Source organism: Onychostoma macrolepis, chromosome 02 (genome assembly GCF_012432095.1).
Source record: "Onychostoma macrolepis isolate SWU-2019 chromosome 02, ASM1243209v1, whole genome shotgun sequence".
Lineage (NCBI taxonomy): Eukaryota > Metazoa > Chordata > Actinopteri > Cypriniformes > Cyprinidae > Onychostoma > Onychostoma macrolepis.
The window spans coordinates 27,992,231-28,008,897 of NC_081156.1; the positions used below are offsets into that span (position 1 = coordinate 27,992,231).

The following is a 16,667-nucleotide window of genomic DNA, read 5'->3' on the forward strand; positions in this document are numbered from 1 at the left end:
AAAGACACATTAAGGAAGAGGGAAACCACATCTCTCGTTATCTTCTCTCCCTCTCCCTCTCTCTCTCTCTCTCTCTCTCTCATTCCAGTCCTCTCAGCTCTCCAGTGCACCCACTCATTCAAGCAGAGCTGCTTCCATTTGCAAATCTAATGTGTGTATGTGTGCGCATAGAAAAGAGCAGTGATTGAGTGCATGTGCATGTGTGTGAGCTTGAGAAACTGCAGAGGGACAGAGCATGTTTGTGTGTGTCTGAAAAATAAAAGGAATAAAGCTACATCTCTTTCTGCTAAAATATCACGTATATGATTTATAATAAACATGTATATTTAGGTACAAAAACAATTAGTGATTTTCATGAATATGAATATACATTTAGACTAAAATATTATAAATAAAAAATAATAAACAAAATGTATATAGAAAAATAAAATAGTAGCTAAAAGAATTAAATACATGCATTTATTATTAAAATGTATTATTAAAGTTTATTTATTTCATTTGTTAATCTTTCTATATATCAATAAATAATTAAATATTGTATATAATATATAATGTTGTTGAAAACGTTGTGATTAAAAAGCAGCCTTTAAGTAAACATTTTTATATAAAAATAAGATCTATGCAGAGATGTGAAAATAAATATAAAATAAAAAAATGATAGATAGATAAAAATAATAAATAAATACATCTATTATTAATGCATTTATTCTTAAGCTCTACATACAGTGAATGAATGAATGAAATAAATAAATTATACATTTATTTAGCTCTAAACGCACACACACACACATACTGTATGTAAGACTTATACAGGGACGTAAAAAAAAATTGCTTGTTACTGGAGAAATACGTGACCCTGCAGATGATAAATGGTTTGGAGAATAGATGGATGGATGCTGTCATACAGTAGCACTGAAAAATATAGTCAGTAGTGTTTTAAGTTAGGATATCTTGACTCGTTAGTGTTGCTATAGCTCAAACAGTACAGTAAGTTCGATGGGAATGGGTTCAATCCCCAGGGAAGTCCTAAACTGACAAAATGTATACCTTGAATGCAATATAATTTGCTTTGGATATAAATGTCTGCCAAACACATGTAAGTCTATTAACAATCAGCCAGTCAGAAGAAGAACAGAGGAGCCAGCAATCGCTCTCAAAACCAGCTGTTGACTTTGTAAGCACAAAATCCTCGGCTTCCCATGATTGCCAGCGCTGTTGTGAGAACAATGTATACTGATTTTACAAGTTAAAGTTTGGACTGTGTAATTCTTCACTGTCATTTGAAGCATTCTGGGAATCCTTTAGCCAAATGCCAAAGGATCTGGACTGCTGCCCTAAAGGTTGCAAGTTCAGTTACAAATAGAGATGACCCAAACACTGTGATTAATCCGAGTCTATCTTTTCCGCCCTTGAGCTACAAACTTAACCCCCGAGCTGCTGTGGGAGGGTTGCATTTACTGCAAATCACTTTAGATGACTAACTATCCAACAAACTGTCTTCTAGGAGCAAAACCATATGCCATTCGACACTGACATTTTAAAAAAACAATACGAAAAAAAAAAAAAAAACTATGCCAGAATTAAATTATTGGGACTAAACTTAACAGAAAAAAAGTTCATTTACCCAGCTACACAATTAGAGACACTCTTCAATATATTAAATATTTAAACAAATATTAAACATATTCAATAAAACTTCAGTATTCTTTTAGCAGCTTGAGAATTAAAGGGTCAGTTCAAACCCATGTAAGTCATGGCACTCTCATTTATGGTGGCGGACGGTGACGCGGAGGAGAAGAATTGTTGAATAAAGTCATTATTTTTATTTTCTTGGCGCACAAAAAGGATTCTCGTAGCTTCATAAATTTACGGTTGAACCACTGATGTCACATGGACTATTTTAACGATGTCCTTCCTACCTTTCTGGGCCTTGAACGTATCAGTTGTGTTGATGTCTATGCAGGGTCAGAAAGCTCTCGGATTTCATCAAAAACATCTTAATTTGTGTTCTGAAGATGAACGAAGGACACGAGGGTGTGTAATTAAGGACAGAATTTTCATTTTTGGGTGAACTATTCCTTTAAGTTACCATTATTACCAAGAATCAACTCTGACTTTGATTCAAGCTTCGGGAATCGATTCCAAGGCTGGATTCCAAGACCAGACTCATCACCAGACTGGAATCTCCACTACAGCTTTATGCATCACACATTGTATGAAAGGTTTGAAGGGTTTTTTCCTTTTTTTCAGATTCTAGAATGTCAGTGTTGCATGGAAAGGTCACTTAGCAGCTAGTCTATTCCAAATAAGAAAGAAAGAAAGATTTTTTTAGGTAACAATATAAAACTGAATTTATGAAAGCAAAGAATGATGTTTCTGCTAAAAATACTATTTCTAAGAAATTTTGGAAGTGGGTCATGGATCACTGAAATACATATTTTTCAGTTTAAGGTTGTTTTTTATGATTATTATGTATGTATGTACGTACGTATGTACATATGTATGTATGTATGTACAGTCATGGCTAAAAATATCGGTCAGCTCGCACTATCCGTCGCCATCTGAATGAAAAGGGACGCTATGGTAGGAGACCCAGGAGACTGGAGTTTGCCAAAACTTATGTGACAAAACCACAATCCTTCTGGGAGAACGTACTGTGGACAGATGAGACAAAAGTAGAGCTTTTTGGTAAAGGACATATGGCACTGTTTACAGAAAAAGAAAAGAACACAGTCCCATACAGTCAAACATGGTGGAGGTTCAAAGATGTTTTGGGGTTGCTTTGCTGCTTCTGGCACTGGATGCCTTGACTGTGTGAACGGTATCATGAAATCTGATGATTACCAAAGAATTACATAGTGGCCAGTGTCAGAAAGCGGCATCTCCACTAGAGATCATGGGTCTTCCAGCAGGACAATGACCCGAGACACACTTCAAAAAGCACTCAGAAATGGCTACAAACAAAGCGCTGGAGAGTTCTGAAATGGCCAGCAATGAGTCCAGATCTGAATCCCATAGATCTCAAAACAGCAGTTGGGAGAAGGCATCCTTCAAATCTGCAAAAGATTGCAAAACTTGCAAAAGAAGAGTGGTCCAAAATTCCAGTAGAGAGGTGTAAGAAACTCATTCATGGTTACAGGAAGCGATTGATTTCAGTTATTTTTTCCAAAAGGGGTTATACCAAATGTTAAGTTAAGGGTGCCAATAATTTTGTCCAGTGCATTTTTTGGGTTCTGTGTGGAATTGTCTCAGATTTGACTTTTCTTCTCTGTTTTTTTTTTTTTTGTGTGTTGTGTTGTTCCAATGCAAACAACAACAACAACAACAACAAACGTGAGTACCAAAACATTTGCAACTGCAACAGTTTTTAGAAAGAAGGGTTGCATTTTCTGACAGAATTGCAAGGGTGCCAATATTTTTGGCCATGACTGTATGTATGAATGACGATTATGATGACATTAGTAAAAAGCTCAGATTTTTACATTTGGCCTCCATTTGGTTCACATTGTAAGATTATAAAGAATGAGCAGAACCAGAACAAAGGAAGCACTTTTGCGCAGGATTTAAGTTTGTTTTAGGGGGCCCGCATTGCCAGGTTCCATTTAAACATGTCAATGCCAAATGTCAAATGCACAAACCATGTCAAAGATCACCTTGAGGCGAGCAGTAAACAAACTAAAACCAAAAAATGCACTAGATGGAAAACCTGGTGCTTTGTGAAACACTCACCTGCTGTTTAATTCATAATGTAAATATTATTTTGGTAACACTTTACTTAAAGCCTTTGTGTATAATGCATTATAAAGGGTCATTAAAGGGTATAATGCATTGCAATTATTCATAATGTGCGTTGTAATACATTATATCTTATTGTAAATAATTATAACCAAATTTAAAATGCATAGTGTAACAGTGAATTAATAAGTGTTATAATGTTTTAACTGTGGTTACAATTATTCATGTGATTGTACAATGCATTATAAGATGCATTATAATACATAAAATCTACTTTTATAATGCATTATACATAAAGGCTTTAGTAAAGTCTTATCATTATTTTTACCTGAGAATGAACATATATTTCATATACTCCTCCTCTTATTGCTTTATGTCTAATAATCAAACCCTTTTAATATGTTAATGTATGTGCGTGTGCAGTGTGCACATTTATTCATTCATTTTGGGTGAGCATTGCTGTTTCTGCATCATCCAATGCACATTCATTCTCCATTTGTCATGTTTTACTACGGTCCGCAGTCTTGTGCATGAAAGGTGCTTTGTGTTCTAGCAGCCATCTGATTGGGCAATGGTGACGAAGGTCAGCTTCTGATTGGCTGAGGTATTTTGTTCCGTCCACTTAGCTCTTGTCCCTCCCTGAGATGGTTCTCACCTCGTTTGCTCTCTTTTTTCTCTTCCTCTCCCTCCCAACCTATAACGTCTCATATATTTCTGTAAGTTTCTGCCAGTCCCTTTGTGAGTTGCTATGGTTACCAGGTCTCTCGCACTCCCCCACTTCACCCCATCTCCCTCCCTCTCTGCCTCTGCTTCCAGGGTTGCTATAGTAACAGATTTATTTAAAAAAAGAGATGGCACAAAAAAAATATTTCCCCCTTCATGCCTCCCGCTCTCCTCCTCAGTGATAACTGCAGTGCTCTCACATATATATATATATATATACATTCACATGCTAACAACAAAGCATCACTAATGACATCATCACAAACAATAGTAAAATGATTGTTCAGACATACCAATGAATGTTGATTCCAGATCTAGTGCAAACATAGTTTCTATTCAAGTTCAAGTAGGTTCATGCACATCTATTATACCAATTAAGGCCAATTAGCTGTTAAAGCCCAGTGTTGAGACTGTGGGCACTGAGAGCACATGCTGTAGGGTGCAATTCAAAATCTATATTGCATCAGTTTCGGGGTAATTTTTTATATAAGGGAAACCAGGGCAAGTTGTCACTCTTTTTATTTCTGGAATACATCTAGTATTGAAAGTCTCACCTTTTTGTCTTAATTAAGAAAGAAAGAAAAAAAAAACACATCTACCTTTTGTGACCCATGATGTTACAATATATGGGGCATTTTGTCACAATGAGAACCTGATATTTATTAAAAATAAATAATAAAAAAAAGAAAATATTAGCTAAAAAGTCACCAAATATATATTTGTATTTCAAATGCATGTAATATTTTTTCAGCAATAATGTAAACTATTAAGGAAATATGAAACTAAAAAAATATGGAATATCACAATACATAATATATTACGCATGTCTTGGCCTACCAAAATTATGCCAGTGTTATTTTAGCATCAGCGAGATACTATTGTAATTTAGTTTTTTTTTTTTTTTTGGTAACACTTTATTTAAAGCCTTTATGTATAATGCATTATAAAAATAGTTTTAATGCATTAATTATGCCTTGTAATGCACCTTATAATGCATTGTACAATCACATTAATAATTGTAACCAAAGTTAATACATTATCAATTCATTGTTACACTATGCATTTTAAATTTGTTTATAATTATTTACCACAAGATATAATGTATTACACATGATGACTAATTACAATGTATTATACCCTTTAATAACCCTTTATAATGTATTATACATAAAGCCTTTAAGTAAAGTGCATTTTTTATTGTTAGTTCGTGTTAACTAATGTTAACAAACGGAACCTTATTGTAATATGTTACTTTTTTTTTGATTTTATTTTATTTCAGTTAACATTTATTTCAAGTGACAATTTTTATGGTTGTAGTTTTAGTTAACTAAAAAATCATACACAAAAAATCTAGTTAAAATTGTAAAACAGCAACAATTTTTAAAACAACATACAAAACCAATACTAAAGAAAATTTGTTTAAATTTGTTTAAGTTGTGACACAAAACCTTATAGTTACCTGTGACAACTTGCCCCAGTCTTTATATATAAGATTGTCCCTTCGAATAATACCATTACTAGATGTTCTCATGGTTACAGTTTAAAAATAGGTTCAAATGTGTGTACATGTGTGCCTTTGCATATACACCTGTATTCCCGGTCTCCTCCTGTATCCACAAAGTCTCATTCTTGTCCAAACGTGCACGTATGTCTTCACACCTGTGCCCCAGTTATTCATCTAACAAAATTACTGCTGCCTACTGGTAACCCACTGGAGAGATCTCTAGCCCAGACAGATCTGGGACTGATATTTCTTCTACACCAGCATCGGCTTCTAGCATATAAATGAGATGTTTCCTGATGATCATCTCTGCGCTGAAATTAACGACTGTCTGCTCCTGTATTAAACACATGCATGTTTATACCAGTCCAGGCACAAATGACTATATATAAACAACTATTGCAAGTGTGTCGAGCAACATGGTGCACTAATAATAATATACTATGCAAAGCAATCGGCTCTTTATAAATAGACATCCAGGCATTTGGAGACGACATCACTCTAGTTGTTACAAGAAAACACTGCTAATGCTGTTTGGTCCACCTGCCAACTAAATGTAATGCTCACTAGTTTCCCAAGTAATTAAACAGACTTGCGTAGCTAAAAATATCAAATGCAATGCATCAACGTTTCTCTCACTGTCTCACATTGGTGTAAGTGTCATACAAAATAAATGTTCATCTACTGCCTTATTACAAAGTGCAGGGAAACATTCCTGTAAATGTGTGTCTTCTAGATGCTGTTAGATTAGAATGCCACTGGTCTTTGAATGAGAAAACTGCACATGTACAGTTGCTTGGGACTAAAATAGCCTGTTACAATCAGGTTGGAAAACTTATAAATGTTAATCAAACTTTTCTATATTCTTTGAAATAGAGTTGTAACATCAGGCATCAAACATACAGTGTGTACAAGTCAGTGTTATTTTAGTACCATTAAGATACTTTATTAGCTTTTATTAATATTTTGAATTAGCTTTTATTTTTATAATTCTGTTTTCTTTTAATTGTGTATTTTTTAGTAATTTTGTGTTGTCATTTGTATTATTATTTTACAAATATGTATATATACTTTTTATTTATTTTTATTAATTTTAATTTATCTTAGCTAAGTACATCAAGATTAACTAAATGAAAACTAACTGAAATAAAATAATTTTAATGTAAAATAAGGATTTTATTTATTTGTACCAGTTAAAGTGTACAGATTTGGGGAAATTAAATAATAAATAAAATGCAATAAATTTAGAATATTGCCATTATTAATGTTAATAGTTATTAGTACACTTAAAGGGACAGTTCACCCAAAGATTCTGTCATCATTTACTCACCCTCAAGTCTTTTCCAAACCTGTATGAGTTTCTTTCTTCTGTTGAACATTAAAAAAAGATATTTGAAGAATGTGGGTAACCAAACTATGGAAGCCCGTTTCTGCCACTGAATAAAAAATAAAAAAGGTTATTGCGACTTTTTATCTCACAATTCTGACTTTTTCTCATAATTGCGTGATATAATCTTGCAATTGCGAGACATGAAGTCAGAATTGTGAGATATAAACTCGAAATTCTGAGAACATATCAGTCCCCCTAAATTGGAATTTAAGTCGCAATTGCGAGTTTATATCACGCAACTGTGACTTTATAAATCGCAATGTTTTTTTTTTTTGTGATCAACTTTTTTTTACATTTTTTTTTAAATCAACAAAACAACATCCACACAAACAAACAACAGGGAGGGGGGAACCAACAGACACACCATTTCATGGACAAAACAGAATCCACATGAGAGACCGACAACAATTGAATATTCCCAAAACATGTGGAGAAAAGTACCTGCTGATCAGTGTTAATTTTGGCAGGCATTTTTGATTTAGTCTTAGTCTTTATCTTGAGACGAAAATGCTTGATAGTCTTAGTCACATTTTAGTCAATTGAGTCTTTCATAGTTTTAGTCGACAAAAAGTCATTGTATTTTTGTCAACTTTTAGTCAAAGTGCAGTTAACAACATTTATTTTGGTAGCTATTTTATATGTAGTATTCAAATAAAAATGGGCATCAATTCTTCTCTCTTTAGACCAAATCAATTAAGCTTATGAGAAATTTGAATCAAGGATTGAATTTGGAAAAACTGGAATAAATTTTAAAAAATTGGTAGAGATACAAATTAAACTCATTTTTCAGATACAGTAGCTTTGCTTAAGTATACATTTATTTAACATCTTTTGTTGGTTAAAATTTATGACACGGATAATTAGGAATGCTGTCCCTTTAAAACGGAAGGCATGCATGTAATACTGACACATTCACCCACCTTTTTACGCTCACTTAAGCCATAACTGACTGTATTTATGTGAGATACTCTGATTCTACACGATAGACATTTGGATTGCTGTGTGTGTATTTGAGAGCTGAGAACTGATCGCGCGCTGTATGAGACTAAAGAAGTGGAGCGTGCGCGAGAGAGAGCACTTCTATCAGCGCGATTCCGCCTATCCCGCCTTCACTAACTTTAAAGGGGTGGTTTACTGCGATTTCACTTTTTTCATTTTAAATAGTGTGTAATGTTGCTGTTGGTGCATGAACAGTATCTGCAAAGTTGCTGCGCTGAAAGTTCAACGTAAGTTCAACGGAGTCTTTTAAAAATCAGGAAGTTTAATGCCTACAAAAACGACTCATATGGGACTACAACGAGATACTTCCCGGGTTGCATACGTAAATAACCCATAAATTTGCATCAACCCCTCCCTCCAGAACATGCAAAAGAGGGGGCAAGGCCATGTTCTGCAGCTTTGTCGAAGAGGAAGAGTTATAGTCGAGAGTTGTAGCCATGCCGTTGAAACGGTGTTATTTTCACCCAGCTGTCAGGTCTTCTGTGTTCGGGCTTCCTACGGACGCTGTAGTTCGTCAGCAATGGTTAAAATTTATGTTTGATTATGTTCCTGACAATTACAATCCTAATTTAGCTCTCTGTGCTGTGCATTTTATGGAAGACAGCTTCCAGAATCTACACGAGTTCAATGCTGGATTCACACAGAAACTATTACTAAAACATGGAGCAGTTCCAACTTTAAAAACAGAGGCAGCGGTTGTTGGGCCACAACCTGTAAGTAAGATTTCATCATTTTAAATGTATTTGCATGTATAATTTCAGACGTAATGTTTTAGTTTTATCAAGGACGTAAACAAATGCCAACGCTGGCTTTAGCCAGTTAGTTAAATGCTATTTTGTGTGTCTATGACAAACGCGTACAAACATTTTGGACCCAAATTTGTAATTATGTACTAATTTTGTAAATGTATTTTCCATGTATACTTTATGACGTAATTTTTCGATTTGATCAAGAACATAAACACAAGCCAACGCTGTTTGGTTATAGTAGCCAGTTAGTTCGATGCTATTTTGTGTGTATAAGACAAACGTGTACAAACTTCAAAAAATTATATGTAATCATAACAGCAAACTTCCATTCAGAAACGTTTGTAAGAGCCGTGCTTGCGGAAGTTCTGCTTGACTCTCTTCATTACCGCTTTCTGGGTCTGATTCTGGCTCAAACTGATATGGCAATATTGACACCATTATTTACATTTGACCGGAGCACATGCGACTGTCGCCCGTGAAGGTAATGGGCGTGAAGTTTCCGGACAATGTGCAGTAAGCAGTTTAGCCAATCACAACACACCGGCCCAACTAACCAATCTGAGCCCATTGCCTGTTTCTGAGGGAGTGGTTTCATAGAATCAGGAAGTCAACCGGTCGTTCAAATGACAGAGGAGACAGCGGCTTACAATAAAGGTGAAGTATATGAAAAATAAGGCGTTTTTTAACAAACGAAACACGAAGACATGTTATATTGCACCCCATAAACACAATCAAGCAAAGAAAAAAAGCAGTAAACCACCCCTTTAAATTAATCGACAACGAATTGTGACTCCTGGGAAAAACGGGACGTCTGGTCGCCCTATCCCTAACCCTTCGGCTAGTTCGCGTTTTGATAGCCCATCCGTCCACTGCGGCTGCCATACTGAGACTAGATACAAACGCTCCTCATCCCATTGTAATCCAATGACAGAGATGCACATTTTGAAAGACAAGACAGTTAACTTAGCCTATAGGATGTATTTTGAATTTATAATAACATTTAAAATAACATTTTAGTCCCATCTTGTCTTGTTAATGAAGACGCAGCATAAATTTCGTCATAGTTTTTATCATCAGATATTAATTTTAGCTTGTCAACGTCTCATCTTAGTCACCAACATGATCTCACAGAATTCCGTGTAATGACCACGGACTTAATTAACCCCCGAATCTGTGGTGGCATCACGGAATCACAGAAAAAAGGTTCGTTGACGAATATTTTTCGTCATCGTCTTGGTCCACGAAATTAACACTGCTGCTGATACAGTGCCACAGACATGACAGTTATAGGTCGACTGCAGTTTCATTTTAAACCTCTTGTAAGGAGTTATGTATGCTCAATGGATGACTTTGAAATGTATAAGACGATGAGCCAAGTTTTTAGAAGTTAAGATTAGATTAGACCACACCCTCTCCCAGTCGACCGATGAATCAAAATCTGTTAATTCACGATTCCAGATAGATTTAATAGAAAGAGACTTTGCAGTGTGATCATTAAGTTTACTATATTAAAGAAACAGATGGCCGACCAGAGGGTGGTGTGATCCAATCCCATATAGGATGAGAGGAAATAGGGAATGCCCAGGGAACTCCATAGGCCTTGAGAGCAGAACGTAACTGAAAAAAGACAAAATATGATGATGCTGGTAAAAAAAACTTAGTTCTTAGTTCATGATGTGAGCAGAGTCCCTGATTATCATATAAGTCACCGCATGTGTTTCTGCCCAATGTAGACCAAGAGGGCTGGACAAATGTCCGATTTCAACATAAAAAATTAAAGTTGTGCCATAAGGGTGTGTTGTTACAAAATTTGAAAGGTCCTCCCATCAGACGTTCTTAGATGTAGTATTGTGGATTCTCTAAAGATCGATTACATTAAGCTCAGTGATAAATTTATTAAATAACTTAGAGGATGGGTTAGCTGTAGTATCAGGGTGAGATTTATCCAGTGCAGGATTTAAAACAGCATTAAAATCACCACCCATCACTAAAGGACAATCCATCTGCTCAAGTAATATATTGGAAATATTCATGAAAAATGCACTGTCTGCCTCATTCAGGCAGTAAATGGAGACCAGTGCTAACCTGTCATTATGTATTTTACAGCGTATAAAAACAAATCTACCTTCATCATCATTCCCGGTATGTTCAATAGTTAAATGTAACTTCCTATTGACTAAGATAAGCATTCCCTTAGTTTTATTACGAGCACAAGAGAAGGCTGCCAGTTTGTAATACTTGTTTTGAAAACGTGCCACATCGCATTGTTTTAACTGAGACTCTTGTATCAGGGCACAGGAAATCGATTTACGGTGCAAATATTCTAATATCCGGGAAAGCTTAATAGGAGAATTTAGGTCATTCACATTCAATGATAAGATATTCAGAACATGCATTGTGTGCTCGCAATACCAAGATTCTGTCTAAATGAAGAGAAACAAAAGCAATGCCATACTGCCAGTGACATGTAAACATTAGTATGTATCCTGGATACCAATCCACCTAGATTCATAGTTCTTTTAAAAGAAAAGCAGAATAAATAAAAGTATTGATGTCTGTTGAAGGGCATAGAAAAAAAGCAAAAACATGGAACGACAAACAACTGTGTATAAAAACCAAAGCAGACCGCACATTACCGAGAGTGTAGGTCTGCATAAACAACAGAAACAAATGCTGATGCGTGACCAGTCCACTTCAACGCAAGACATGTCCCCAAAAGGCCCACTGAGCCAAAAGCGTAGTGATTGAACCTGCTCTCCATCAGCCCGAAGAATAATAATAATAATAAAGAAAAATAAAGAAAATAAATCATTATTATTTACCAATCAGCGGACGAATGTACAGGGCAGGGGCAAGATTCCAAAAAGAAATGAACAAGTGTCCATGGCCATCTTGTTATTGTCCTCTTCAGGGCAGTTAGGATCACCTCAGACCTCATCGTTAATTTTCTATCGTCGAGCTGAGAGGATGGAGATGGTAGCCAACGCCTTCCCGCTGCTTTGTAGCGCTGCAGAATACGTGACAGTGAAGCAACAAAACCCTCCGCCTATTGAGGAGAGTCGAACATCATCTGCTCCCCTTTTTGCCATAGTTTAATTACCGCCGGATAGGTGAAGAAGGGCTGGAGACCAAGTGTTGTCATCTTCTTCAAGACTGGATTGAAGGTCTTTCTCTTGGTAGTTGTGGATAGACTAAAGTCTGCCTGCCAAGCACCCTTCAGAATCGCCGATCTGTCATGCCACCTTAGTACACGGAAGATGACAGTATACGGCCGATCAGAGTTTGTCCTTCCGTCATACACGCGATGGACCCGGTCAATCTCGATGTCACAGCCTTTCAGGGAAGGGATCCACTTGGAAAGATTAGCTCTAAGGAAGCCAGCTGCATCAGAGCCCTCCGCCCCCTCCGGCAACCCCACCAGTCGTACGTTACTTCTCCTGCTCCTATCTTCAGTGTTCGTAATTTTTTTGGTGAGTTGCTCCAGCTGATTTCTTAAGTTTGTGACTGTCCTCCTATCCTCACATGCAGCTGCTTGAATGGAATCGACCCGGTCACGTGTCTGTTTCGCCGCAATGGCTAGCTTTTCAACTTCTGCTTTTAGCTCTTTTATAGAATCGTTGGTCGTTGTATATCCAAATGTAGATCACGGAGTGCTGGGGTCAGTACAGAGTCTATTGCGTCTCTTACAGTCGAAGCCACTTCTGAATCGAGAGTACTTTGTTGCTCTTTAAGCGCTAGCTTGATACCGTTAGCTATAGCAGCGTCGAGATCCTCTCTGGAGATGGTGGAATCTTTGAATTTTTTCTTTATTGGCATTTGTCCACTCTCTCTTTTCCAGCTGTCCTTGACTGCTGGGGCACTCATAGTGAGCTAAATAAAGAGTGGTTCAAAATTTACTGACAGGATATATATATATATATATATATATATATATATATATATATATATATATATATATATATAATTTCTGACAAAGTGAGCAGAGCGAAGGACTATGCTTGCATTGCCGCAGAAGGGTCACGTAATTTCCGAATTGCGAGTTTTTATCTAACAATTCTGTGAAAAAAAGTCCGAATTGTGAGATAAAAAGACACAATAACCTTTTTTATTTTTTATTCAGCGGCAGAAACTGGCTTCCATACCAAACAGATGATGGGCCCTACCCACATTCTTCAAAATATCTTCTTTTGTGTTCAACAGAAGAAAGAAACTCACACAGGGTTGGAAAAGCTTGAGGGTGAGTAAATGATGACAGAATCTTCATTTCTGGGTTAACTATAAACAATCCCCCAAACTTGCACTTTAACTGCATATCTCTTTCGTTCTCTGTATGATGGAGTTGTGTGACAGAAATCTACCAGCTCTGATTGTGTTTGTCAAATATGCAAATCACACACTTTCCACAAACACAAGCACGGGTGCACAACACTGCAGCAGTCATTGCATGTTTCAAGGCAATTTGGATCATATGTGAATGAAAATAATAGTGGATGAACTGAAGGTGAAACTCAACTGAAGTTAATTACAGGTGTAGATCCACCCCTGATTAACAGGAACTTTAGGGTTCTTGGGATGTAAACAGATGCTTCAAAAAAGAAAAAGGAACAAATAAAGGGCTGCTAAACATTGGTTATGTGCTTATTTATACTGAATATGTTGGATATGTATACACATGCTGAACAGTACATTTACTGTCTGATTATTTATATTGTTGCAAAATGTACTATTCAGCTCATTATACAAAGCTGGTTATATATATATATATATATATATATATATATATATATATATATATATATATATATATATATATATATATATATATATACTTTTATCCATATACATAGACTCACAAGCTATATTATATAGCATATTGATTGCTTGTATAATCGCAAAACGCTAATTTAATGTGCTAAATGCAACTATAAAGCATGAAGATGTTCAGATATAAACATTAACATCATGAATTTCTGCAAAGCTGCTTTGAAATCATGTGTATTGTGAAAAAATGTGACGACTAAAAACACTAAAGCTAAATTATTACAAATAATTTAAATGAACTCTGATTCTGCTATTTCATTAGTGAATGGATACAAATTGTGCTTGTGTGTAAATTGTATGTAACATCATTCATATGGAATTTGTTTCATTCAATTCAAAGGGACAGTTTATGTAAAAATGGATTCATGAACGATCTAGAAAGTTCATTCTGTTCTTTTTTCTTGAATAAGACCAAATGTTTTCACATCACGACACACTGAAAAGAACATCAAAAGCAACAAAGAATGTCAAAGATCTAAAAAGGTCAGCGTTTTTCTTCTGTAAAGTGTGGTCATGTGGTCACGGTATGTTTACACAAGGGCTCTCCAGATCACACTAGGAATGTTAAACACATAATACTGCAGACTAATTAAAAAATAACATCATTTTCTCATCTGTCCTCCCTCAGTTTTTTCTTTCCCTCCCTTTGCATTCCTTCCCTTGACAGATTGAGTCGGGCCTGTCTCTTTATCTCTCCATCATGCTATCCCTCCATCACAACATGTCTGTGTCACTCGGTGCTCTCACTCTCAATCAATCCATCACTCTCCCTCTCTCTTTCTCTTCTCTGAATCCCTCCTTCAGAGAAAGTTGCTGACACTTCCTGCAAACAGGTCTCACCTCCCTCAATCTCTTTCTTTCATCACCTCTCTCTCTCTCTCTCTGTGTGTGTCTCTCTCTATACCACCATCTTCACATGAAAATCTGCTAACAAGTATCAGATCTGAGAGAACACACTCTCTGATCTTCACCTACACATCCACAGATATTTGCAGACACACCGGTTGAAGTAAGAAGCTCAAAATGGTTGTGTTATTATTATCTCTAATGTTCTGTTGAGACTGAATTTGCTGTCTTTATATTTGAGGCCCCGGGGACCCTAGTGATCTATGTCTAATAGCGATTTCAAAATTAATCTAGTTTCCCTTCAAATTATATATGTTCTTCTGATAGCAAGGTAATAGAAGGTAACATGATGACTTAATGTTTTTCAAAATTGGCCAGCAACTGTCATAAATAATGAAATACATGGAGCAAAAGACAAAATGCCAACAGAATAACAAACACTGAAATAATGCTATATATATAGTAGCTAAATAATATAAAAAAGCAACATACAACAGTCAATCAGTCTAAAATAAACTAATAAATAATCATAAATATCTTTTTATAATACATTTTTATTTACTTAATTTTTACTTAAATTATTACTTAATTATTATCACTTCTTACTTTATAAAGAAATGTGTTCCTGCAGGGAATTTTGGGAATGCCCCTTTCTCCATACTCTATAAAACAATTCACACTTTTCACTTACTAATAACATATTATTTCTACAATATGTAATTTTTCCATAATTTATAAGGTGATTCATAATATTCACTTCTAATAACATTTTAAAATATTTTACCATTAGAATTACGTGCGTTGTCTTACATGTGTGTTACACATATATAAGGTTCTTGCATATTTAAATGCATGTAGCTATTAAAACATAAGATTACTTTAATTATTTTAAAATCCTATATAGGCTAATATATATATATATATATATATATATATATATATATTGGCTAACTGTAACGTGTGTGTAGGCTATATATATGTACACACACACACACACAATTACATAGCAACACGTTTTTTTTTTTTTTTTGTCAATCATTCTTGGCGGCAAAGCGGAGCCCACCTTTCATTCATATTCACATTCACTATTACACTTTACACTACAGTCACGTTCGTCCGCGGACCTCTTCCCAGTCAAATACCGCCGTCATCGGTGAGTCCCGCGGATAACGGTTTTTCACTGCACCTTCACGCGCACGCGAGCAAGACGGAAGGCACGAGACCCTGAACTACAAAGCGCGAGGCGCACGGCGGCGGATCAGAGGTGCGAACATAATCCTGCAAGCTGCCATTAATAACAGCAATAAAAAGGAAATATATTGAGACTATAAAATTGAGATTTCCTAAAAAAAAAAAAAAAAGATCAGCATTTAAAATAATTTACACACGCGCATAAGGTCACCAGAGGGTGATACTCTCCAAAACCTGCTATTTAAAAACCATCACATGAGATCATACAACAAAGCGCTATTTAACCTATAGCGTTACCATAGTAACAAAGTTAAAACACCTTCCGCTGTGACAGAGAGACAGACACATTGAACGGAGTCATGTGGCTCCTTGTGAAGGCGGCTCGTGTCTTACCTCTGTGAACACTGATGGCCAAAGTTAAAATCCAGAGGCAAGTCATGCTGAAGCCCATCTGCGCCTCTGTCACTCAGAAAACACACCATCAATTCATCTTCTTCAGGCTGGACTGTGAAACCCCGAGAACCGGTGCTGGGAATGTCATTCGGTCTGCGTTCATTCATTCAGCGCGTTTCTTTTCTCCTCAGCAGAAGCGGGCGAGATGTGCGCTGGAAAATCTCTTTCTTCCAGCAAATCTCAGTTTTTGATTGTTGAGGAGAGACGCAGCGCTCTGAGATCACCGGAGGAATCGCTCGGTACTGCGCCGATGGAGCTC

General features: G+C 36.1%; 1 protein-coding gene across 4 annotated transcripts in view; it reads right to left on the reverse strand.

The window, feature by feature from the left end:
* kirrel1b (kirre like nephrin family adhesion molecule 1b) overlaps positions 1–16,615 on the reverse strand; it is a 49,033-nt gene extending 32,418 nt beyond the window's left edge. For 2 of the 4 annotated variants that reach the window (XM_058761947.1, XM_058761928.1), the window contains exon 1: positions 16,349–16,615. In XM_058761947.1, the coding sequence (XP_058617930.1) occupies positions 16,349–16,406 (58 nt within the window). In that variant the 5' untranslated portion in view covers positions 16,407–16,615. The remainder of the gene's footprint in view (positions 1–16,348) is intronic. The other 2 variants (XM_058761937.1, XM_058761921.1) reach the window with 1 other exon arrangement.
* Between the last annotated feature and the right edge of the window lie 52 nt (positions 16,616–16,667).